We start from the raw sequence: 25853 nt of genomic DNA, 5'->3' as shown, positions 1-25853 counted from the left end.
AGCTGAGTTTTAAAACCTCGTGACACGCATCCTGCCAAGTCTAACCCTCCTCCAAGATTGCTATATATGGCAGTGGGGAGGTTTCTGCATACTGGGAAAGGGGAAAACTGTCGGATAGGGCCTATTGTGCTCTGGTTTGGAAACACACAGTTTATATATGCAGTAGAGTACTCCCAGTCTAGATGATGATAATGGGACAAAGGAGTGGATATGTCCCATCCCCCCCAGTGTGTAGAGTCCAAGTTCTTTGGTGTATAAATATTAAAAACGAACATGACTGTACCTCAGTAAAAAGATCTTTCATTTCTTCTAGATAATATTCATGCCCAGGGTTAAGCCAGTTTCTAGAACATCTTCCCACCCTTTCCTAACCACTTCATTCATCCTGATGTAGTCTGTGTAAATCAAAAACTTGCATGTATTTCACATCAAGGTGGTGATCCAGTAAAATACATGATTATCTTCTTTTTTGTATCTTTGTGATTCTCATCGCTGCCCTTCCCCTTGACTAGCTTCCTAGTGATGTGAAGTGTTTTCTGCTTTACAGAAAGAGTGAGCAGAAATAATTTGGAGGGAGGGCACAAAAAGAATCATGCAAATGCACAATGGTTTTGCCAGGTTCATGGAGTATGGAGTTGTGGGATCCTGTTCTAGCCCCGACTGAGGAATGCTCTGAGGAATTCCAACCTCACTGTTGGCAAGAAGAAGCTGCATCATCATCAGTTCATTGCAGCTCTGGGGTGTGTAACTAAACAATGCCTGCAGAGTCTCTAAGCTGCTCTGGCTTGGCTAGAAGAGCATTCCTACTGAGCTTTTAGGCAGCTTTCAGTGCTGTTTTTAGTCCTTGAAATATCCTTGGAAAGTTTGCATAGGTTTCTTAACGCAAAGAGATCCATGCCCATCCCTGGAGATACAACGCAAATGAACCCTATCATAAACTGCCTGAGAGCACACAGATGCATTTAAATTAATGACTAGAGCATCCTTGTTGTTTCTCGATTTTCATACTTGTTGAAGCTTTTCTGAGGAATTGGGTATAGGATAGATTTCTAGTATTCAGGTACATTTAGGGAGAGAAGAAGGGGATATAAATCCCAGAAAAAAGGAATGCATTCAAAAGGAAGTGGTGTTACCAACGTGTTGCAGTTGTGGTCTGTATCGTAAATGCTGCGTAGCGTATTAAGAGATTAAAGGAAGGGCCGTTTGTGTGCCATAACTCTTCAGGAGCACAGAAAAGGTGCAAAATGGGTTCAGTTTCCTGAGATTTTTCCACTTTCAATTCTAAGAATGGCTAGCCCTTAAACAGAGAAGATGCATTTGAAAATGGATGGGCAGTGCCTGCTGAAAAGTCAGTACAGTCAAGTGTTGCACAAAGACGGCCTACATTTTAATTGCATCCTAGTGCCGTTCAGTAATAAAGGCAAGAGTCCTGCAAGTGTCTGAGTACATCATATCTCTGTCTGCCTCTTTTCTCATGCCCAACCACATTTAAAACCTGTGTTTTATTCTTGCTATGTGGTATTCATGCTCCTAGCTTTTTTATTAGTTTTACTTTGCTTTTTTTTTTATTTAACTGCATTTTTAACAAAACGTGTCAGTATTGACAAGGATTGCTTGAGCTCATAAATATTGCTATTAGACATTTATAATGTGTGAAGTAGTGTGATAGAATTCATTGCCATTATTTTAAACAGTAAACTGATTTTGCTGTTTGTAGTAAGTGTATCTCTTAATTCCAGTTGTCATATAATAAGGAATTAACCCTAATAGAGAAACAACACATATTTGATTATTTGCTGTTTGTTATTCCAAGAATCAATCTTTGTTACAGTTCTATTAGATGAGTGCTATAGGTATTTGAGCAGTCAAATTGCTACATATTTTTTGACTGGTCAAATGTTAAATCCTATTCCACTTTTAATTTTTCAGGGCTGAGCCCAGGCACTGGAAACAGGCTGCAAGACCAAATATACCAATTGTTGCTAAACAATTTGTGAGGAGAATCCCATGTGCATGTTCCAATGTTTAGTTATTTGTATGTATGTGTTTGTTAACAGAATATTCTCCTTCCTGGATGTGGTCACGCTATGCCGTTGCGCTCAGGTCTCCAGGGTAAGAATGTTTGCAAACTAGTACTGGTAAGGTTTTAATTGCTTGTCTCTTGGGCACCTCCAGTTTGTCATCATATCCCAGAGCCAAGAAAGTGTCAACTTGAAGGGATATTTCAACAGAGGCCCCATTTGCGCTATATATTTAAAGCATACCACTTTAAACAATCATTGCTTCCCTCAAAGATTCCTGGCAACTTTTGTTTGTCAAGGGTGCTGAAAACTTATTCTTCCCTCGCAGAGCTACAGGTGTCATAGTGGTTTCACATTCAATTCCTCTTCCCAAAGAACTCTGGGAATTGTAGCTCCATGAAGGGAATAGGAGTTTTTCATCCTATCAACTCTCAACACCATTTACAAACTACCCAGGGTTCTTTGGGAGAAGCCATAACTGTAAAAAGTGGTATGTACAAGTGCAGAGACACAGAATGCACATCCTCCCCACAGGTTGTATTCCCCACCCACTTTTTTTATATATACTTTTCTTTTCTTGTAATATTACCAGCTGAGGTGTGTCTTAGTTTCGACCAGCCAAATCTAACTGGGTGGAGTTTTACTATTTTGAGATTTTCAAATAGCCTAGGATTGAGAATCACAAAGAGATGTTATATGTTTCTGCCAACTGCCCTATACTGAATAATGGGGTAAAAGGTTATCACTGTAGCAAAAGGGAAGGTCCCTAACCTATGTCAAATATAATTATTTTTCTGTTACCTCTCTCAGACGCAAACACTGGCATGTCTCTCTTGATTGTGGAAAATGTCGGGCATACAGGGATTAATGCTCCCCTCTCTCCTGTAGGATATGTGTGCATCTGTTTATCATAAAAATTCTGGGTGGAGATGTGACTGCTATTATGGAAACATAATAATCCATAGGTTAACAAAATAATTAAGTACCAACCTGCATTTTTATTTTATTTTTTAAAAAAGAACATTATGAACTCATAGTTTGCCCCAGTCACTAAATGCCTGACTGGAACTGATGCTCAGGCTCAAACTCTGAAGGAGAGAGTGCTGAAGCTGTAGCTAAACCACTGAGATCACTGTGATGAGGAAGGTGGGTCATGCAAATTCACATTTGTTGCTTGTTTCTCCAGCACATAGTTATTAGTAAGCACTGGCACATGCTTACACATTGGCCAAAAAAATCCTGATGGGTTCTGACCTGTCTGTGACTGTCCAGGAAATAGATCTTCAGGTTGTGGTGGATAGCTCCATGGAAATGTTAACTCAATGTGCAACATCAGTGGAGTGAGCAAATTCCACACTGGGAATCTTCCATACTTCATTCTGATTGTCCCATCTCAAAAGGGATATTGTAACACTGGAGAAGGAAAGCCCAAAATATTCAGGGACTCAAAGCATCTTCCTTTCGAAGAAAGAACTAATGCCCTTGGGATTTTTTTATTTGGGTAAAAAAAGACAGCTGGGGAGGCGAATTGAGTTTTTTAAATTATGTATGATGTGGAGTAGATAGATGTTTTGCTTCCTCTCTAATAACACCAATGAAATTAGTAGTCTGGACAGTCAAAATTAACAAAATGCATCTTTATCTTATGGTTGCCATGGGTTTTTTTAAAAAATAAAATAAACCAATTCATGGGTCTTATTAGCTGCTATAGGTATATAGCAGCTATGTGGATTAGGTGGGCCTTCCATCTGATCCAGCAAGACTCTCACATTCTGTAGTTCTTTGCTTCCCTTTTTTTCCCATGCCCCCTTCCATTGCCTGTTCTGTTCTAACCTTCCTCAGTGGGTAATGCAAAATAATATATATGACATGGCAAAGTGCCAAGGGGTAATTTTGAAAATGTAAGTACATCTCTTACCGATCTTTTTTAGGGAACTTTATTTTTGTTAATAGAGTTACTTTAATATAACACTCCATTTGTTATATGTGAGTCATTAAAATGTGTGCTTTAAAGCTTTTGTTTTTTAGTGTGAAACTATAGAAAATTCCAAGGCATCATCAGCCAATACAGTCACCTCTTTTTTTAATCATGTCGTTCACTGCAAAGTATGACACCGTAGCCTGAGCATTTGAGTGTAGTCACCACGTGTGCATGTTTCAGAATTGTGGAAGACCCAACTGTCTGTGGTTCTTTAAAGAGAAAGAAATGGCAACCAGAACAAACAATGATTTAAGCATTCTCTCAGCAGTTCTGTTGCTACACTGAAAATCATTTGTGCATCGTTGGGGCCTTTCACGCATAGGTTTGCTAGAAGCATCCCACTGGAAGCTGCACCTCATTAAGGGCCAGCGGCTTTGGTGTCGGTTTAAATTAGACCCAAGTTTTGCTTTATATTTCTGCCATATTTCCCCACATTTTACATTCTTTTCACTGTCTTCTCCCTTTTCACTGCAGGCGTGGAATGTCCTGGCCCTGGATGGCAGCAACTGGCAGCGCATTGACCTGTTTGATTTCCAGAGGGACATAGAGGTATAATTAAGTGGTGTGCAGAAACAATTTCTCTAGTTAAACTGTAATTACAGCACTGTGTAAGATCAGTAATAAACTGTGTAATCTTTTGCATCTTTCCCCAGAGATAGGATTGTTAATTTCTAGTTTCTAGCTCCAGGATTTCAGATACTGAAACTGCGCTAACTTATTTTATGCACATAGGTTTGTGGATGTGTGAACTCTCACCTGTGTGCAAAGACATGGATCCCTAACTTGTTAATATTTTTACTGGGGAAAGATCTAGGGTTGGTAACTTCCCATTTAGCAGATCTGGGCAATTAGTTCATTGGCTGCTTGCAAGAATAATGCACCATTAGGATGGGTGAGACAGCGTATTTTGGGTGGTGGCCTTTTTGGAGTACTGCTAAGGGCAGCAGATTGTAAACCATTTGGGTTAAAAAACAAACAAACAAGCATTTGGTAAGTTTGCTATTTGGATTTCCTTCCTCAGGCACCAAAATATTTTGGTCCATTCCTAGTTGCACAAAATCTATTCTTTATGTGATAACCGTTGCCGTGGAAAGAACCTGTTCTGGTTCCTTGGGGCTCTTAGCTGCATTAGTGGCTTCCAAGTGGAAGAAGCCCAGCTCATGGTGGAACATCTGCCCTGCATGCAGAAGGACCCAGGTTCAGACCCCGGCACCTCAAAGCAGGGCTGGGAAATACCCCAAGTAGGGTTGTCTGAAATCCTGGAGAGCCACAGCCAGTCCATGTAGAGTAGACAGTACTGACCTAGGTGGACCAATGGTCTGATTTGGGATAAGGCAGCTCCCTATTTTCTCATGTAGTCAAATTTCCCATTGCGGCAGTCAGATCCGTGCCATCGGATATGACTTAGGAACTTCTGGCATGAGCTTTAAAGCTATACTGTTCATACCAGGGGTTCTCAAATTGTGTAATGGGGAGCCAGTCCGAGTTAGATTTTTGTGCAGAAAACCAGCTCTTTGAACTTCTCCAAGTATAATATTATTGTGGCTCGGTGACAGGACCCTATGCACGGCTGGCTAATGGTTTTCTGTCATGCTGATGGCTCCTGTCAGCTCATATTTTGTTAAGTAAAATAGTTGTCTGTGGGCTGTCTTTTGCAGGCGCAAACTGGGAAAAGAGTATATTGCAGCAAACAACCGTGAATGTGGCTTGAATGATGGCATGTCAAATCATAATTTGTGCCTATAGGTTCAGATGACCAATTTGCCACTAGCAAAGAAGAATCTGAGCAGCACACAGGGATTGTGTGACCTTGCCCTAGATTCAGCTTATTATGGGCCAAGTACATATAAATGTTAGACATTCTACAGGACGCAGGTTTCTGGAGTACAGAATTTAAATACACAAATTTAAGGAGGATTTGAGGGTTGGATAAAAAAAGGGTATCAACCAGGGGAGGAGTGGGTTAACAGGGGGGGAGTTGGTGCTTTTACTAAAAAAATTGAGAAAGTTATTTACCACATGGAAAGTTAAGCAAAGCTAATTACTCTGGAAGGTCACATCAATCGAATTCTCTTCCTGGTCTTTTTACAGGGGCGTGTAGTGGAGAATATTTCTAAAAGATGTGGGGGTTTCTTACGAAAGCTGAGCCTTCGTGGATGCCTAGGTGTGGGAGACAACGCATTAAGGTAGAGAGGTCAAGTGCTTTGCCACTGAAAAAGCACAAATAATTTTATTTTTCTATCCAGCGGAGAACCTGAACATGTAGGGTGGGGCAGTGAGCCACTTTCAAATGAGGTTATAGCATTTCCAAGATAATTGACTCCTATATTGATATCACACTTAGGCGGTCCCATTTCTATCGGTTTAGAAAATGGGCCTACCAGAAATAGCGGGGGTTGTGCATACTTGCATAATTCACAAATTAAAAGAATTTTTAAAAATTGAAATGAATTGACAAGAACCTATTAAGAGTGACTTTCAGGTCCTACAGAGCATTGAGAGCATCAGTTGAAAGAAAATAATGAGGAAATGTATGGGAAACATATTATTTGCCTGCTTGAGTCCATAACAATTTATAGTGTCCTAGAACTGGGGATTACCATTGAAAGGATGTGTGCCATGAGGTTAAAAGAGAAAATCCCTCTCTTATATGGAGAAGTTTCAAGAGAGAAAAGAAAACATGTCCTCTTTTCTGTTTTCCACCCTTCTGACCTATTCTACTTTTAGCTAAATGGCATAAAGCATTCAGGTTAATGGCTGGCAGCTAACCCCAAACCTGAGCTGTTTAGCACTGTGTAGTGTAGTGGGAAAATATATGAGTAAGGACAAGAAACACTTCCTTTTCATTTTCTCCTGAAAATCCCTATCCTCATGAGCCACCAACTTTCACGTTGGCACCCCTGGTAGATTCTGCAGTTGCTGGATCACAGTCCATTGAACAGAATTACAGAACAGAAGTGGGTGTCTGCAATGAAATGTTGCAGCGTACACTCAGTCCCTGAGTCTGGATTGAGGAAACCTGTGTTCACATTCTAATTTAGGTCTTCTTCAATCAGTCAATCAAAACATTTTATTTGCATGCCGCCTTTCCAAAGTTAAAACCATGCTCATGCAGCTTACAACATATAAAAGATTACATAACTACAGACGTAACAAAAGTAGCCATGAACAATAAACAAAATATCAAAAAGTACACAAGCAAATTGTATAATTTCCACATCAGATCCAAAATAAAGATACAAAAAAATAACGTCATCATCATCAACAACAATCCCCCAACAACCGCAGCCTCAGCTTTTGTAGCTGGAGTCAGTCAGGGCCCTGCCCTCCCAGGCCAGGTGGGGAAAGGCCTGCAAAGCAGGGAGCAGGTCTTCCAGGACTCACAGCCAAGATGGTCTCTGGCCTCTTCACTGTCTGGAGTGGCCCCACTGCTGCTGTCCCATAGCTTCTTCCAAACAACTCCTTGTAAGGCATACAGCTTGACCTCTTAGAAGGCATGGTAAATAACCACCAGGTGCCAGCATCCACACAACTGTAGATATCATATAATCAGGGCCTTACCTTTGAATATATTGGAACTTCACTCAGTCTTACTGTAGCTTGTCTAAGTTGCTAGGAATAGCCACTTGTCCTATAGGCTAGTCACTGCTCTGTGAAAGACCTCTAGCAAGTCACCGTGTTCTGAGTGCCTCTGCAAATTTGGTCTCACTTTGCTGCTTTTTTATTTATTTTGACAAAGTGATAATAAATAAATAAGAATAATAATATGCACCCCACCCCTAAGACCATTCCATTGTAACTATCCACCCTCCCAGAATTTCAGCACCTCTTGTGATAGTTTAACCCCTTTCTGTTTTAACAATACAAATTCTACAAAAACCCTACATATCACCTCAAAATTGTTTCTCCTGCATATTCCCCATCTTACCTTAATAGTACATGTTAATTTATTATTAATAGCTATATCCCACACCTCTTTAAACCATTCTTCTATTTTATATTCACCTTGCCCCTTCCACTTCCTAGCTATAATAGCTTGTGCTGCTTTCAGTAAATTTGTGAGCAAGTCCTTCACAGCCTGTGAACCTTCCACCCCATTGCAAATTGATAATCATGCTACTCTGGACCCAGTGATTTCTATTATCTCCTTAAACACCCTTTTCCCAAATAATTGTACATATTTACACCACCACAATATGTGAACATAAGTCCCGGTTTCCTGGCATACCCTCCAACATAACACTGAATATTTCTTGTTTATTTGATTAAATCTGACCGGTGTTAAATACCATCTCCAAACTAACTTATAATAATTTTCTTTTATCCTTGTAGACAACATTTTCAAATTGTGTTTCTCCCATATTTACCCCCAGCATTGACTATTTATCTGCCCTGTTTTCTCCTTCTCACACACCTTTTAATTGATCTTGTTGATCCTCCATTTCTACTAATATTCTACTAATTTCACTTAATTATCACTTTTATAACTATATTTTCTTCTTTATCTCCTTTTTTATAATCATTTTTTTTAAATTGTATATTCTTTGCAGCTCTTATTTTCTCATAACCACTTCTTTGTCCATTGCTCCAGTTGTATACAGTTAAACCAAGTTATTTTACTTCCTGTTAGAGCTGCTCTTATTTGTTCTTTTCTTCTCATTTTCTCCACCCATGCCTTTATTTTAAGTATTTTCTTCTCTTTCACTTCTTTTTCAATTTCCTTTTAAAAATTTACTGGGAAGTCTTCTATCTTCGCTACCGGAGTTAGTTGGGAATTTACTGGTATCAATTTTCCTTTATATTTTGCTCATCTCTCAATGATGTTTCTTAATAGAATCATAGAATCATAGAGTTGGAATAGACCACAAGGGCCATCGAGTCCAACCCCCTGCCAAGCAGGAAACACCATCAGAGCACTCCTGACATATGGTTGTCAAGCCTCTGCTTAAAGACCTCCAAAGAAGGAGACTCCACCACACTCCTTGGCAGCAAATTCCACTGTCCAACAGCTCTTACTGTCAGGAAGTTCTTCCTAATGTTTAGGTGGAATCTTCTTTCTTGTAGTTTGGATCCATTGCTCCGTGTCCGCTTCTCTGGAGCAGCAGAAAACAACCTTTCTCCCTCCTCTATATGACATCCTTTTATATATTTGAACATGGCTATCATATCACCCCTTAACCTCCTCTTCTCCAGGCTAAACATGCCCAGCTCCCTTAGCCGTTCCTCATAAGGCATCGTTTCCAGGCCTTTGCCCATTTTGGTTGCCCTCCTCTGGACACGTTCCAGTTTGTCAGTGTCCTAATAAGGGATTTTCAGTATTCTGCCACAATTGCCTATTTGGTTAGCTAAAAAATATATTCACGAACTTCTCCCTCATTCCTACCACTCTAACCATTCTAACTCGCCTTGTTCTGTTATCACATCTATGATATATCTTAATTGATATGCTATATAATATAACTTTACCTGTTTTCTGGGGGTTATACCATCATCTTTTATTATTTCTAGGCTTCTTATCCCATCACAAAATTTATTAATCATACTTTGCCAACACTTTATCTCTGTCTCCAGAGTTAATTGGTAAAATTCTAAATAAAAAAAATTATTCTTGACAAAATTTTCATTTTAATTATCGCTATTCTTCCAAACCATGAAAGCTTTAATTTTTTTATATTCCTCCAGCTTTCCCTTAATTTCCCTCTTTAATTTGTTAAGATTCTCTTGTTCTAATTTTTTTAAAAATTTCTTGTTATTCTCAAGTACTTTATTACATTTCTTAATTTGATATCTATTTCAAGAATTTTCATTTTTCCTCTTCATCATAGTTAAATATCAACATCTCTTATTTGAACCAATTAATTCACGACCCTATTATTTCTCCATTTTTTCCCCAAATGTTTCTCTATTCCTGCTTATTTTCCAACAGATTTTCGATTATTAGCAATGTATCATCTGCAAATAAGTTTATTTTTTCTTTTCCATTATTGCATATTCCTTTTATATTTCCACCTTCTCTAATTACATTGGCCAGAGTTTCAGTGACCAATACAAGTAAAATTGGGGAAAGGGGGCATCCTTGCCTTGTACCTTGGGCTAGTGTTATTTGTTCTGTTATACTATCGTTCACTATGACATATGCCTTGTTCCTCAGATATAATTGATTGATTAATCCCTTAAATCGTTCTCCAAATCCTAAGCTTTCTATAATCATTTTTAACACCAGCCATTCTACACAGTTAAAAGTCTTTAAAATATCCAATGCTACTATACCAGCTTTCAGTTTATTTCTTATTATATCTATTTCATTCAACGCTCTTCCTGTTAAACTAGACATCTGTCTTCCTTCCACAAAGCCACATTGGTTTTTATTTATAAATAAAATTAGTCATCTTTTTTGCCATTACAGTCATACCTCGGGTTGAAGTAGCTTCGGGTTCAGCGTTATCAGGTTTCGCTCCGCGGCAACCTGGAAGTAACGAAGCGCATTACTTCCGGTTTTCGCGTTTGCGCATGTGCAGACACTCAAAATGACGTCACGCGCATGCACGGAAGTGGCGAAACGCAACCCGTGCAGATGCGAGTTGCGTTTGCTTCAGGATGTGAACGGGGCTCCGGAACGGATCCCGTTCACATCCAGAGGTACCACAGTATTGTGGTCAATATTTTAGCATCTTGATTTATTAGGGAAATTGGCTTATACGATCCTGGATCCTTCAAATCTTTTCCTGGTTTTGGAATTAAGATAATTATTGATTGTTCCCACGATGGAGGGATCCTCTCACCCTCTATTACTGAATTGTATAATACTTTAAATTTAGAAACCAATATATTTTTAAATACTTTACAATATTCGGTTCCCAATCTATCTGCTCCTGGGGCTCCCCCCCCCCTTTTAGTTTTCTTATAACATCCTCTATTTCTTTTTCTGATCACGTTGCTTCTAAAGTCCTATGGAAATGTAGTATAGAACAATCCAAGATGCATGTTGCCCAGACCACTTCCAAAACCTTCTGGAAAGACATGGACTTACTGAGTATCATGGGACAGGACTTGAGCTTGTCCCAGGGCTTTGCAGAGCTCTGCTACCAGAGGCACTTTCTCAGCTTGACCGCTCAGGGCCCTTAACTGACAGGTGAACTGCTAATTATTTTTATATATTGCTAGTAATCTGTTGCTAATAACCTACTACAGGCACTTAGGTAAAGTGGCCTGTTCATTTTGCCCTCCCTGCCAGCCAGTCATGAGAGTGTATATGTTTGCTCTTGCTAGTTCGGTTTGCTCAGAGAGTGTCTGTCTGTTTCTCAAGGTGTTGAGCTCTTCCTGGTTTTCAGCATTGAGATCACTGTGCTTCCACAGCCACTCGGTTATGTGTAGATGTGTCTCCCCTTTCTGAGGTGATGGTGGTTATTATTTAGAAGTAAATGTTCTCTTGCAGCACCACAGTAGGGCAAAGTTCTGCCTAATGGTTTCCTCGGTTTCTTGACAAGGCTTTGGTACCTGCTCGAAATAGGCCTGCACCACCAGTCCTCCCAGAACAGATTTGGAGGGAATTATACCTATCAAAAGTGAGATGCAGGAGACCCAAACACATCCCCCATACACACTGGTGTAGTAGTTCGGACACCACAGCCTGATCATGGCTTGGCTGTCAGGAACGTTCTAGGGCTCCTCTGCTCATTTCTCTCCCCAGCTCAGGGTATCATGGTATCAGAAAACTGGAGAGACTACTCAAGCCCACAGCACATCTCTGATGATCAGAATGTGACTTGACTCTGACATCTGAACTGGGCAGCTGTCTGAATCTAACCTAGAAGTTAAGTTCCATAGTCTATAAACTGAGGCATAGTTAATGGTTTGCCTGTGAATGTGCAGGGATTGCTCCTACTTCCCTAGTGTGAGCTCAAGCAACAATCCCCGTGATCTCTGGCCAAGGATTGTGGCTTGTTTGGACAGGGCTCTAAGCCTGGGATTGTGGTTTGTTGCACCAGCCCTGCACAAAGGGAAGAATGAAGCAAGAGGCACCTCTGTGTTCACAGTAAACCATTGATTATGGCTTACCATAATCTGTGCCTTCACAGTGCCTTCACTTCATAAGTGCCTTCACAGGCACTTATTGTAAGGATGATGAGATAAAGACTGTGAAGAATTAAAATAGGATATAGCGTTCTGGTATTTTTGTTACTTGAAATGCGAGCTGTGTGCATTACACTTTCTCTGGTACATTGCATGGTGACAGCAAAGATTCTCCTTCAAGGAAAGAGAGCAGAATGTTGGCAGCACAGCTATAAAACACTTAATCTTTCTCTCCTCCTGATGCTCAGAGAGGAGGAGGAGGAGGAGGAGGAGGTGTTGTTGTTAACAGTTAGGTTTTCATCTCCCTCCTAGGTGTTCATGGCTTTCCCCAATTTATTCTCTCAAGAACTCTGTGGGGTAGGCTGGACAGTGACTGGCCCATGGTCACCTGATGAGCATCATTGCTGAACAGGGATTTGAACCCTGGTCTCCCAGTCCCAGTCCACCATTTAACATCTGCGCACTGGGGTTTCTCTTTATGCTGGACCTTTTTCCAAGCAATGTTAGAAAGCGGTTTGGAGATCCAGCAAGGGGAGCTGATGCATGTACTTACCTGCCTGGCACTTGCACACCTGTAGGCTACAGCTAGTGTACACTGATGAAAGCACCCTGGTATGTATGTACAGCCTTGTCTTCTGTAGTTGGCAGCGGGAGATCCACATGTACATTACCATCTTGATCACAGCCAACACATGAAATAGATTGTGAATGGTGTTTTCTCTTTTCTTTTTAAGCTGGATATCGTCCCTAAATATTCTCAAAGTATCACTTAAAAAAACAAACCAACCCCAATTATTTGCTTTAATTGCCCCTCGGTTTGTAAGACCTTTTAAATGTCAGGTGCCACTGATTTAAAATGTATGTCATTAAAAGCCTGAAAAGCACTGTACTTTTTTCTGTCATGAAGGACATTTGCACAGAACTGCAGAAATATTGAAGTGTTGAACTTGAATGGCTGCACCAAGATTACAGATGCGTAAGTGGCATTTATTTTAGCTCTCCACGGCATTTCTTTAGCTCTTTTTAATCACTTTCCCCCATTTTCTTGGTTGCATGTTTTGTGGCTCAAATGCTGTCAGAGTATATCTGTTCTTATTGTGAATGGGTAGCTAGAAAGGGCAAATTGCCAAGGGACCCCTGTCCCACTGTAGGGGGCAGCACCAACTTAAACTTGGTGCATCAAGCCCTTCCTTACCTTTGCATCACCTTCATCAAATCTGCAGTGGTCCCCTGTGCGTATATTGGACAGGCAAGGGATCAGAGGCTAAGCTTGGAGGGCACATGGTTAGGCTGGGCCAGATGTGCTGAGCATCTAATCTCTCTCATTTACCACACACAAATTTTTATATATCCCAATTTTTAATATAAACAGTAGAACATTGTGTCGTCTTAACAATGATATAGTTAAAAAGAAAAATCCAAATTAAGAAGAATATTGAGAATCTTCGTGTGCTTTTAAAGAAATAGATTTCAGTCAACTACAATGAAAATGAGGGACCCATTCTGATATAGGCACATGATCACTAAACGTCTTCTACTTAAAAAAAAAAAAAAAGACAGAGCAATGAACCTATGTGTGTCCTATTCTCTTCCAGGACATGTACTAGCCTTAGTAAGTTCTGCTCCAAACTCCGACATCTTGATCTAGCTTCCTGCACTTCAATAACCAACCTGTCCCTCAAAGCACTGAGGTGAGTGTTGCTCTTCATAAAGCTTATCCACCCTGATTTAAAAATACCGCATTTCTTTGTGATGGAAGCCCCTGCTTCATTTTACCATGCTCTGGGCCAACTCACTGTGTCAGTGGTATAGCAACTGACCAGAATTGGAACAGGGGTGGGCGGGTGCGGCAGAGGCACACCTTGTTCTTTCTTAGTTAGCCTGACTTGGGGAACTCCAGGAAGGCTGGGCATAAGATGACAATCAGTATAAGCTTGGGCTGTTTTCTGGTCCCATGGGGTCAGAGGGAAAGAACGAGCTTCCCAATTAGTCGTGGACCAGGCGAGATCAAGAATGCTAGTAGTGCGGAAGCCACAGAAGGCTGACATCCAAGAGATGGAATGGTCTTTCCTTGCTGTTGATTCAGAAGTGAGACATGCTGTGGCATTGCTGTATGTGCCTTCTTAGCCCCTGCCCTGTTTAGGTCCTTTTGATACAGTAGCCCTTGTGCATGGTATACAAACAAGCCCATTCCCTTTCTCCCTGCAGTATTGCCACATGGCTTCTGTCACCACCTACCCCCATTATTCATAGACTTGTAGAGCTGGAAAGGACCCTGAGGATCATCTAGTCCAGCCCCCTGCAATGGAGAAATACGCAACTGTCCCATATGGTGATTGAACCAGCAACCATGGCGTTATCAGCACCATGCGCTAACCAAATTCCTGCTATAGTTTTCAGTTGGTGGTCATCCTTGAAGCTGTGGCAGAGAGCAGAGTTCAGTGTGTTATTACTGGAAAACAAGGCAGTGAATTTCCCTTGTTTCCAAAGCAAGAATTTTTTTATCCTTAAGAGTTAACATCTCTGTCTGCCTTTCCCTTCTGCCCCCTTCTCACCTCTCAAGTGAGGGATGCCCTCTACTGGAGCAGCTCAATATATCATGGTGTGACCAAGTGACAAAAGATGGCATCCAGGCTTTGGTGAGAGGCTGCGGTGGACTCAAAGCTCTGTTTCTTAAAGGCTGCACGCAGGTATGTCTCCAGAGAGGACACAGCAGCTTCAAGAAAGCTTGAGTTGAAGTGCATTTGTTTTAACTTGGAGCAGAATCAAATTGAGTGTGGGTCATACATTGTGACATTGGAAGCAAGAGGGAGAACAGTAGGAGAGATTGAATTTTATTTATTCCTTTATTTATTTTACCCTGTCCAAAAGAGTTATAATGGCAATTTGCACTACATGAGTTTCTCTGAGGATAGAGAAGAAGGGAGGAAATCTGTGAGATTACTTTTGAACAAAGGAAAAGTAGAGCAGAAGCACTGTGCTTCGTGCAGTTCTTGGCTGTCTGGCGATAGCATGTGGCTTTTAAGTATAGGAACTTTTGGTTACTTCTCTTCTAGGATATTTGTCATTTTTAAAGGTGTTGGACTAGAAGAGGACCAAGCCATCCAAGCCAACCTTTTTTTAAAAAAACCTGGGTGTCTGTACTGAAAAGCTGAGCATTTCTCGTGTCCACTGTATTTGAAATTCTGAAACACAGTCCTACCCTTCATCCAAATATGCTCCAAGTTTTGTCTTGAAATTAGAAATTGCTTAAAAAGTAAAAATAGTAAGTTGGATAACTGAATTGGAAATCAGGTTGTGTGTTGAATCCTGTTCTGGGGAGGATGGCCTCTGATCTCAGCTTTGGGTGGGACCTGGTTCAACTAGTTGAGGGCCATTGTTCTTTGTGCTTTGCCCATCTCAGAGAATTTCAGTTCTTTGAGATGGGCCACATGACTTAGTTGTGGCACCTCATACAGGGAAAGGAAAAATCCCAGCCTCGTTAGCAATCCCAGGCAAAATAATAAAATAGCTGTGACACAAGGCAGTTGCGGGACAGGAGCTTTCCACTGTCATGGTTTCAGGTTTCCTTGTACTGGATTTTTGCAAACATTTTTGTGGCTCTCTTTGAGCAGCTTGGAATTGTAATAGAGTAGCATAAGGCATGTTTCTAGGCCCCCATCCAGGTTTAGTTGTGGGCAGTCAGCCACATGTTACACAACTTGTGGCCTCTGATTGAGGATGTTCACCTGCATCAAATATGCATCCGGGAGCTTCAGGAGATATACATCCACATCTGTATCTGCATCTGCATCCACATGGATAAAGGATGTTCAGTTTATAGTTGCACCTATATGAGTCAAAGAAAGAAGTTCTAGTGGAGAGGTTTAGCAAACGCAGCCATAATTTTATAAATTATAAATTATTATATTTTTTAAAAATAGCTTTAGCCTTTCCCCTTTTTAATGGAGTGCCAAGGGAAAAATTGAGGGGATGCGGGTGGCGCTGTGGGTTAAAGCCTCAGCGCCTAGGGCTTGCCGATCGAAAGGTCGGCAGTTCGAATCCCCGCGGCGGGGTGCGCTCCCGCTGCTCGGTCCCAGCGCCTGCCAACTTAGCAGTTCGAAAGCACCCCCGGGTGCAAGTAGATAAATAGGTACCGCTTACCAGCGGGAAGGTAAACGGCGTTCCGTGTGCTGCGCTGGCTCGCCAGATGCAGCTTTGTCACGCTGGCCACGTGACCCGGAAGTGTCTCCGGACAGCGCTGGCCCCCGGCCTCTTGAGTGAGATGGGCGCACAAACCCCAGAGTCTGTCAAGACTGGCCCGTTCGGGCAGGGGTACCTTTACCTTTACCCTTTAAGGGAAAAATATTGATGGAAGCAAGGCACTTGTTATCAGTTGTTTTGCCATCTGTTCTCCATGATTCAAGGACATCCGTGGCATCTTTAGTAGCAGAAATAACTTGGGTGTTGCCTTTTTTTCTTTTTTTCTTAACAAAAGAGCCTCTTTTTCTCTTTTAAACAAAGCATATTTATGTGAAACCAACAAGTAGTTATGTTTGACGTTTTACTATCTTTTTATATGTACTGTAAGCTGCCCAGAGTTGCTGGGGAAAGCCATCCAGATGGGCAGGGTTTAAATAATAAAATTATTATTATTATTAAAGGCACTTAAGTCCTTAAAATTCAGAAACTCTGATTCTAGAACCATGTGGTTACACTATGAGATTTTCAAACACCTCCATAATGAAGCTAAGTATTTTGAGAACCCAGCCAAATAAATTCTCGGGCGACAATGCCACAAAGGTGTAGTGCTCATGGGGGTATAGAATGGGGAAATGGAATATTTCTCTTGTTCTTCCCTCCTTCATGGCAGCCTTGATGCTGGGAGTTTTTGCAGTAGCCAGCTTTGAAAGCCTATTAGATGCTGTGGGTCCCATGGTGACATGAGATACCAGAGACCCATATGGGCTCTAAGCTGTCATTGAGAATGAGAAACTAGCCCTTTCTTTTTAAAATAAAAACAAAGACTTTTGGGAATCCAGATTTTCAGTAATTTTATTCCTGGAAAAGAAAACCCAAAATATGACTTCACGCTGACTCCTTTAACAAGTTGCTTACCTCCATCCCTCCTATTGCACTTTTGTTCTAGCTGGAGGATGAAGCTCTCAAATACATTGGGGCACACTGTCCTGAACTGGTGACTTTGAATTTGCAGACCTGCTTGGTAAGTAATTGGTTCACACAAATCCAAATTTGCTCCTGTTTTTCTTAACATGCAGAGGCCATGAACTCTGCAAAGTGACCCTCACACCCCAAGTAATGCCTCTCCCTGTTGGCTTGGAGTAGTTGCAGTCCTGGTAGCTTGATGTTCATCTTATTTCATAGGGGCAAAATCCCTACTGTGGTGGATGGGAATGTGTGTGAAAATCTGGCTATAAAAATCGTCAGTAGCTGAGGGGACGGGCAAGTGTTTGTAGTTGCTTGCGTCTCTGTGCCTATAGCCATTCTTGACCCTTTGCTTCCAAACATGTTAAGCAAGACATTCAATGCCCCTAGTATGCTAGGCATACAGATGTTATTAGAATTTCCATGGTGCCCCAAAGCCACTGAAGGTTTCCTAAAACCGTGATATTCCCCTGTGGGGGGAATAAAGGATATTGAAAAAGAGCTCTTTCCATTTAAGAGTCTCATGCTCTGCCAGCACGCTGGAAGTTACAGTCCAATAACATATTGAGGGCACCTTGTTGACTCTGCTCTGGCCTTACTAAATCCACTGGGCTCCACCCTCAGAACACTAGGAGCTTGCCAACTCCACTCATTGACCAGATATTTTTAAAATCTCAAATTGGCAACCATATCACCACCCTAGACCATACAATGGATACCTTCTGCATATAGTAAAGAACTCTCCTAGTGCTAGCATTTAATATGACAAATCTATCTGGTCCGAATTCACCCTTGCCCAGGAGGCGTTTCAAATTTTGTTTGCAGGACAAGCTGGAAAAGATTCTTTTGGTCGGGTTGGAATGCTTTCTTGTCTCTGTATTTAACTTTTTGTGTATGTGTATTTTTAAAAAGTTGGAAGAGGAAGTACATTTTTGTCCTGCGAGAAAATATCCTGAACCATTTTGTGGTGGTGCCAAAAATGGAATGTTGAGCCCAAAAAAGGAACAGATTTTGATAGCCTGTGTGCAATTGGCATCCTGCTTTTTCACATGATACTTGCTAAAATGAGTTTACCAAATAATACTTAAGATGTAATTTTAGGACTCAGAAGGCTTCTCCCACCCTGGAGCCCAGTTCAAATGTCATATCAAACCCAAGTTTAAAACAAACTGTGGTTTAATGGGAATGAGCAGCATTCTGGTTCCTATTGCGCTCCTCCCCCACAACTTTTGCTGCCCCGTTGTGGGCAAAACTTGCCAGAGTCTGGCTTATCCTGTCTTCTGAACCCTGGTTCATGGTTGATTTCCACCCTGCAAAGTAATAAGCAGTACCAAAATTTGTTCTTGAATGACTGCTTGTGGTTTGTTTGGTGGAAACCAACCTTTAGCCTGGGTTTGGACAACATGACAAACATGCAGATTGTTTTGTCTGCAGCATGCTGCAGGAATTTATGAGCAGTGGGCACCAGCATGCTGCTCATTCACATTAAACAATAGTTCGCTTTGACCTGTGGGTTTCATGCGCCAGGCGAAACAGACCAAAACTTGCTGCACACTACAAATGACTTTGATTACCTTCTCTCCTTCCGTAGCAAATAACAGACGATGGTCTCATTACAATATGTAGAGGGTGCCACAAGTTACAGTCTCTGTGCGCCTCTGGCTGTTCCAACATCACCGACGCCATCTTGAATGCTTTAGGGCAAAACTGTCCAAGGCTTAGGTAAGTAGGCTTTGGGTTAGAGGGCTGCATGAGAGGATACAAGGTTGGCATGTGAACATGGGATGTATGCTGGGTAAAAATGGGTAACAGAGGAATCAAAAACTCACAGAAAAGGGTTGGCATATTATGTGGAAGAGGATGGGTCATAGAAAAATTCATTTGTTTATACTCACAATCTGTCTCATAGGTTCAAGGTTGTGAAAAATGTCATTGCCCAGAATGAAATCTGCCACTATTAAAACAGGGGCAAGCAAACTTTTTTCCGTTAAGGGCCAAAATCCCTCATGGGTAATTGTCAGGAGCCACATGCTCACTATGAACCAAGCTGAAATAGTGTGTGGAGTCAGAGCAAAAAGTAGAGGAGGAAACCCCCACTTTCTTCCTCCCTGCCCAGCAGGCTGCCAGGGAAAGGACAGATCACTCTTCCCAGAGGTCTGGACTGATTGCTTACAGAAAGCTTTTGAAATTAGACTAATGGACGTAGGTTGCCTAAAATACTGTTAATAATCCTAGCTTCCCTTCCCAGAGCTAGGTCAAGAGGACAATAGGGATGGGCTTCGAGCAATTTAACTCCCACAAAGTTGTGCGACATTGATCATCGGAAAGTGAGATTGCAAGGGTTTGATGGGTTCAGGGTTTGGAGTAAATACGGATGAGCTGGAGGAGTTTTGTCAAATATGACAGGCAGGCAAGCAGAAATAGAGAAGAGGGGGAAATTGTCTATTTAAGGTCTTCAGGAGCGATTATGGGAAGTGTAAGAATCATAAAAATGGGGGGGGAATGTGTAGCTTGGGGGATTTAAGCTGTATTTATCCCTTCGACGTGTGTTGTTAGGATTGCTGATATATAGCGTGAGCCCATCAAGTGAAATGTCCTCAACTACTTTGAAACTAGTGGTCTTGGGGTTTCTTTTCCACAGGCACTAAGTTTGTGAGATTTCTGAAAATGGATTTCTGAAAAGCACAAGTGGTTAATTTGCTGTATTTTATTTTCTGTGCAGAATATTGGAAGTGGCTCGGTGTTCTCAGCTCACTGATGTGGGGTTTACCACGCTGGCTCGGGTGAGCATCTGATCCTTTTTGTTTGCTTGTTCATAGACTTAAAGCAGTGAGTGGTGTCTTCCTTGTAGAAGGCAGATGCTAAACACCTCATGCCCTATGCCATACCGGGCTCAATACCATAAGCAAGCTGGGAAAAGAGAAGAATGGTTTGAGCAATGAACTAAGAGGAGGTGATGTGTTGATTTGGCGCCCTTTTCTGCATACCCTATATAAGGCTTTATAAGTGAATGGGGATGGGCATGTGAAAAGAAATATGTAACTGCCACTGCCATAGCCAGTTTGTCCCTGAGAGAACCTAAGGGCGAGGATGGAAGCCAAGTTCTGGATTGAACAGCCATGGAAATGGAGGTTCAATAAGCACCAGAACCTGGCAGGACTGATGTCTGAAAGCACGCGCCTCTTTATGGTAGCATCTTAAAAGCTTGGCTGGGGCTGAATGGAAGACAAAGCAACAATGTATCTTCTTTCCAAACTACAAGAAAGAAGATTCCACCTAAACATTAGGAAGAACTTCCTGACAGTAAGAGCTGTTTGACAGTGGAATTTGCTGCCAAGGAGTGTGGTGGAGTCTCCTTCTTTGGAGGTCTTTAAGCAGAGGCTTGACAACCATATGTCAGGAGTGCTCTGATGGTGTTTCCTGCTTGGCAGGGGGTTGGACAACGATGGCCCTTGTGGTCTATTCCAACTCTATGATTCTATTTTCTGTTGTTTAAGGAGTTGTGCTTCCATGCCCTTCTCCCAACTCATGGCAGCCGTTCCCTACTTCCATCCCTTGCAAAACCATCTTGTCCTCTGATCTCCATTATCTCTCCCGTCATTGAGTTTATGGGTGGGGAATCGCATCAGCTCCAGCCAGCAGGTCCATCGGTCAGGGATGGTGTGAGTTGTGGTCCAACAACATCTGTAGGGCTGAAGCATCCCTATCCCCGTTCTAGACCTTAAATGCAGAGGTTATTGTGACACTCCCCAGACTAATCCCATTGGTGAAAATGGGATTGGTCTGGAGTTAAACTACGTTGAGAAATCTGGTTGATGGGAGCAGAATAAGCCATTTAAATAAGATAATTTCCATAGCTGCATAATCTGTTCTGAACTACAGAGTTGGGATTGCTTTGGAGCCAAATCAGGGAGAGGGGAAGATAATACAGTGCACTTTCTCTACCAAGCAGAACTTGCTCCAGAGTGGCCAGCACTAAGGAGAGCACCGTAATGTAGTTGGATCCTCTTGCGATCATGGCTCGGATCGTGGATGGAATGTTTCTTTTTAAGACACCTGTTGGCCTCATTTCTCCAGCAGCTTCCATTGGAGTGATTCCATTGAAGTAATTAGGACTAGTCTATAGCCATCTTAGCTTGCGTTCAGAAGGAAGAATCAATACATGCTTTTTTGAAAAAACGAATGCTTAATTTTGTGTGTGTTTTGCTTTGTTTTTGATTCTCCCCAGAATTGTCATGAGCTTGAAAAAATGGACCTGGAAGAGTGTGTTCAGGTATATGAAATATCTTCATCCCATTTCTTAGGGGTGGGTGTGGGGGTTCATGCATGTGCAGAATGTCATGGACGTAGACCATGACTCAGAGAATGCTGTAATTTGTTAAGATAAGCCTTTGCTTGAGATTGTTTATCCACATTCCAACAAGCAGGAAGTGTTTTGTGAGTTGTGCTTTTCCTCTTTGTGTGCTCTTCCTATAATGCTCAGAAAGGAATTTTGTTGATCCATACCTGCAGGGAAGCATTTTCACAAGAATGCTTTGGTGAGGGTCTTGCTCACTCATCTCCCCCCCCCCACAAAAGGAAAAGATGTTCTTGAGCTTCCTGTCACCATAATATTGAGACATAGTAGTATATAGTCTTGCTAATCCTATCCACTTAGAGTGGTATTGAATTCTAATCTCACTCATAGTAGACCTATTGAAATTAATTTATAAGGCTAACTTAAGGTTCATTAATTTCAACAGGTCTACTCATAATATTGCTTAGTTGAAAACAGCCCCTTAGTTTGTAATAAAATCTGGTGGAACAAAATCTTGCTGTAAGATAAGTGGCAGCTGCTCTAGCTCCGCCACCTCCTCTCTGCCCAGTAATATTTTTTTTTAAAGTATCATAGGGCAACATTGTACTCAAAGTTTCCCTGTTCTACTTTATTGCCTGTTGCATGCAAGAAGAGGGGTACCTGGAGTGCAATGACCTCGCTTACTGCATATTGTCACAGGAGAAGAGAGGAAGAGGTAGTGCAGAGGTGCTGCTTTTGGCAGTAGCTATATGGCTCCCATAACATCCAGCCTATCGATTCTCAAACTTCTGTTTCCTCAGACTACTTGAAAATTGCTGAAGGTCTCAGTGGATCACTTAATGAACTTTGTTTGGATCTGTGAACCAAAGCACATGCACAACTCATGTTTGAATAACTGTGGGATTTCATTTCTAATGTGATAGATGTGCTTCTGAATTAAATATGAATCAAAGTAAAAAAAAATTAAAAATTCTTCAGTGCCATCATCCCAATGTGATCATGAAAATCAGAGACCTTCAGGGGCCCCAGGTTCTTGTTTGCCAATTTGAAAGTCCATCCCTGGTCAAAACAGCTTTGCTCTCCATCAGAAAAAAAAATCAGTGAAGTGCAGGGCCAGACACAGATAAAATTTTTCTGCAGGCCTCCTGAATGGAGCTTGCGGGCCGCAGTTTGAGAACTTCTGTATGTACTTGTTGAGAGACAGAATGTCTATATTAGGGATTCTTAAACTCCGGGAGCCTTCTGAAAACAGTTGACTCTGCCAGCAGCCATTTGCCTTTATCTGGAAGGCCTACCTCAAGCTTTGACATTATTCTGGTGTTAGTCCTGACCAAGAACTACTACAAGGCTAGGTGATACCTTCTGAAATGTGTGTATTTTTTGATCTCTTCCAGATAACAGACAGCACATTAATCCAGCTCTCCATACATTGTCCACGGCTTCAGGTTTTGGTGAGTCTTCAAGAGCCCCCGCCCCCATCATGGATTTTAACCACGTTGTTAACTGCATTTCTAAATTATTTGCCAAGTCGGAAAAGAAAATGAGGTAGTCCACTGAGATGTGGAATTCAGCGTATTGAAATGCATGAACCCCTAAGTAATGTGCTCGTATGCAAAGCTCTGTGAGATAGGTCATCTGTTGTTTAAGCTTTACGGATCTGGATAGGAAGAAGAACTGAGAATGACTTGCCCAAAACAATGTGGTAGAGCCAGAGTTTCAAATTTAGTGCTTTTCTCTCAGCTGCAGGATTTTGGGTCATTAAAAAAGCTCAAAGTTGTGAGTGTGATTAAGAAAGCAACAGGTTGTTTAAGAAGCAACTCCTGAGTGTTCTACCTTCTAGTCTGTCATTGGCATAATGGATCTGTGAAGAAGACAGCAGCTTTGTCAACAAGACGGCCCAGCTTTTAGAGCTGGTCTAGCATGGTAGCTAAGATATACGAGCCAGAAAGTTTCTTGATCTCAAATACTGCCTCAGCTAACCCCTTGAAACATGGTTCAACAATATCTAGGATGTGGCTATTTCAGAGCGACTAACAGGGCTTAGGAGGGTCACAAAAAGTGTTGTAAAGAGAAACACCTTTAATGAACCCCCCCCCCTCTTTTCATATGCAAGGGAAATAGATAGCAAACTTTCCCCACTAATTTTGCAACCATGTATGCGGAGAGCCTACATTGACCATTAATGTTTTAAGATTATGTAAAATGACGCTATGAATTCAATGCTATGTTTATTATTCTTTTTCTTGTGGACACTGTATTAAATTTTAGTTAATAATAATAAAAAACACTCCCTCAGCTATGGATTTGCTAGGTGACCCTGAGCTAAACCACCATCTCTTGGCTTCTGTCCCTCTCTATCTGCAATATAGATGCATAATAATAGGATTGTTGCAAGGTTTCGTGAGATAATTTGAGGTGCCTTGACCACTAATTAAACACTTTTCATTATTACAATACAAATAACACGGATTAGATATGTGTGTGTGTGTGTGTGTGTGTGTGTGTGTGAAGGGAAAGGTGAATGCTAAATGAAGGCGTAGTATATTGGAGGTTTAGAAGAGAACTAACTATATACACACAGCACAAAGCAAGTGAGCTTGGAGTGACTTGGAGAATCAGTAGGCCGGGGAGGGGGAACCTAGGGCCTGGGGGCCAAATGTGGCCCTCCAGACCTATCTGTCTGGCCCTTGGGTCTCTCCCTAGGCTACACACCTCACTGGCGTTGCTTTTGCACCCCAAGTGCCTGACTAAAATGTGTCCCTGAAGTGTAATAATGCTGCCTCTTGCTTGTCTAGATGGAGGATAAAGAGGAGTGTATGAGTTTGTGCAGAAACTAGCCTACTGTACAAAGGTAACATTTACATCCACTGCTCCTCCCATTTTTGCCTCTGGCCCCACCCTCCATGGCCATGTGGCCCTCAGAAGGTTCCTCAGGAGAGAGTGGGGAAAGTTCCCCACCTCTGCAGTAGGCAATGGAGAGGGATGAGGAAGCAGGGATTCAGAGAGAAGCTCTTCCCAGCAGCTTGGCACATCATAGGTTGCTGGGGTTGGGGGCTCGTCTGATGAGGAGAACATCCATGAATCAAACAAATCTGTAAGCCGAGGTTTGGAATACTGTGGTCCAACAGTCCCAGATGTTGCTGGAGGATTTCTTCAGCTGAAGATAACTTAGGCATATATCAAGTTCTGCGCTACCAGGCTGGGGTAGCTCCACCATCTTGAAATGACCTCATTATAACACCTTTGCAAATGCTGCCTGCTTCTTTCTCCTTTGCTTTCGCTTTCTTCCCTTTGTGGCGGCAGAGCTTATCGCACTGTGAGCTGATCACTGACGATGGGATTCGCCACCTGGGCAACGGTGCCTGCGCCCACGACCGCCTGGAGGTGATTGAACTGGACAACTGCCCTTTGATTACAGACGCCTCCTTGGAGCACCTCAAGAGCTGCCACAGCCTGGAGAGGATAGAGTTGTACGACTGTCAACAGATTTCACGGGCTGGAATCAAGAGACTCAGGGTAAAAAAAAGGCATTTATTTAAGTAGGCACAAGTGAACGCTTTGCTAGTTCCTGGGCCTAGGAACTTCTTTCAGAAGATGATGCCGGGGGAAGCCCAGTGAGGTTTTATGTTAAATCTACACTACCTCCCTACCCCCTGCTAAGACTAAGGACATGCTGGCTAGTACATCAAAGTTTTAAGTTTGTTTTGAGGGGAGTGAGAAAGAACTTCACACTTAGCCCTCTGTGGTGTCAATGTGGGAATTATCTGCAGGGTTGGGGGGGGGCATTGACAACTGGGAACTTTCAACCAGGAAATTCCCCACCTTAGAGAAGGTCAAGTCTGTCTCTCATTCACAATACGTAGCCTCTTTTCCGAGCCACTTTGTTCAGTTCCTGTGCACCCTCATCTATTATGAGAGAACTTTAGTATTCACTCTTTCCAGTGAGTGCTTTCCAGTGAGCAGGTCAAGTGTTGCAGCTTCTGTGGCCCTTTATAACTCCTTGCCTAAACCCACAAATATATCCAGACATTCCTAATATTTAAGCTAAGAAATTTGGTTTTTCCTAAACGTAGAAATGATATATTTCTTTCTGGTGTAGTGGGGGGGGGGGGGCACACGATATACTCAGCCTCTTGTGGGACTGAAATAAGAAGAGGCAGATCAACGAAGAGCCTGCTTAAAAAGGGATGCAGAGTTCAGGGAGTTTTTCAGTTCTTGGCAGCCACCTGTGTTTTCCTAAGTGAGGCCTACAAATCTACAATATGTTAGAAGCCTATATAGAATTAAGGGGTTCCCTTCACTGGCCAGCAGAATAGTGGCGGGCTAGGAAGAAAAC

General features: G+C 41.9%; 1 protein-coding gene across 3 annotated transcripts in view; it reads left to right on the top strand.

Moving 5' to 3' along the window:
- The window catches only part of FBXL20 (F-box and leucine rich repeat protein 20), a 66692-nt gene that overhangs the window by 36993 nt on the left and 3846 nt on the right, over positions 1–25853 (top strand). For all 3 annotated transcript variants that reach the window (XM_082195499.1, XM_082195498.1, XM_082195497.1), the window contains 12 exons: positions 2058–2112; positions 4477–4551; positions 6094–6188; positions 12983–13051; positions 13671–13766; positions 14639–14765; positions 17204–17278; positions 18812–18942; positions 19943–20003; positions 21449–21493; positions 22912–22968; positions 24821–25033. In XM_082195499.1, coding sequence (XP_082051625.1) covers positions 2058–2112; positions 4477–4551; positions 6094–6188; positions 12983–13051; positions 13671–13766; positions 14639–14765; positions 17204–17278; positions 18812–18942; positions 19943–20003; positions 21449–21493; positions 22912–22968; positions 24821–25033 — 1099 coding nt within the window. The remainder of the gene's footprint in view (positions 1–2057; positions 2113–4476; positions 4552–6093; positions 6189–12982; positions 13052–13670; positions 13767–14638; positions 14766–17203; positions 17279–18811; positions 18943–19942; positions 20004–21448; positions 21494–22911; positions 22969–24820; positions 25034–25853) is intronic.

Source organism: Podarcis vaucheri (genome assembly GCF_965113315.1).
Source record: "Podarcis vaucheri genome assembly, chromosome: 13".
In the NCBI taxonomy this organism is placed as follows: Eukaryota; Metazoa; Chordata; class Lepidosauria; order Squamata; family Lacertidae; genus Podarcis; species Podarcis vaucheri.
Note: the sequence above shows the minus strand (reverse complement) of the source record. Positions and strands in the feature narration are given on the sequence as shown.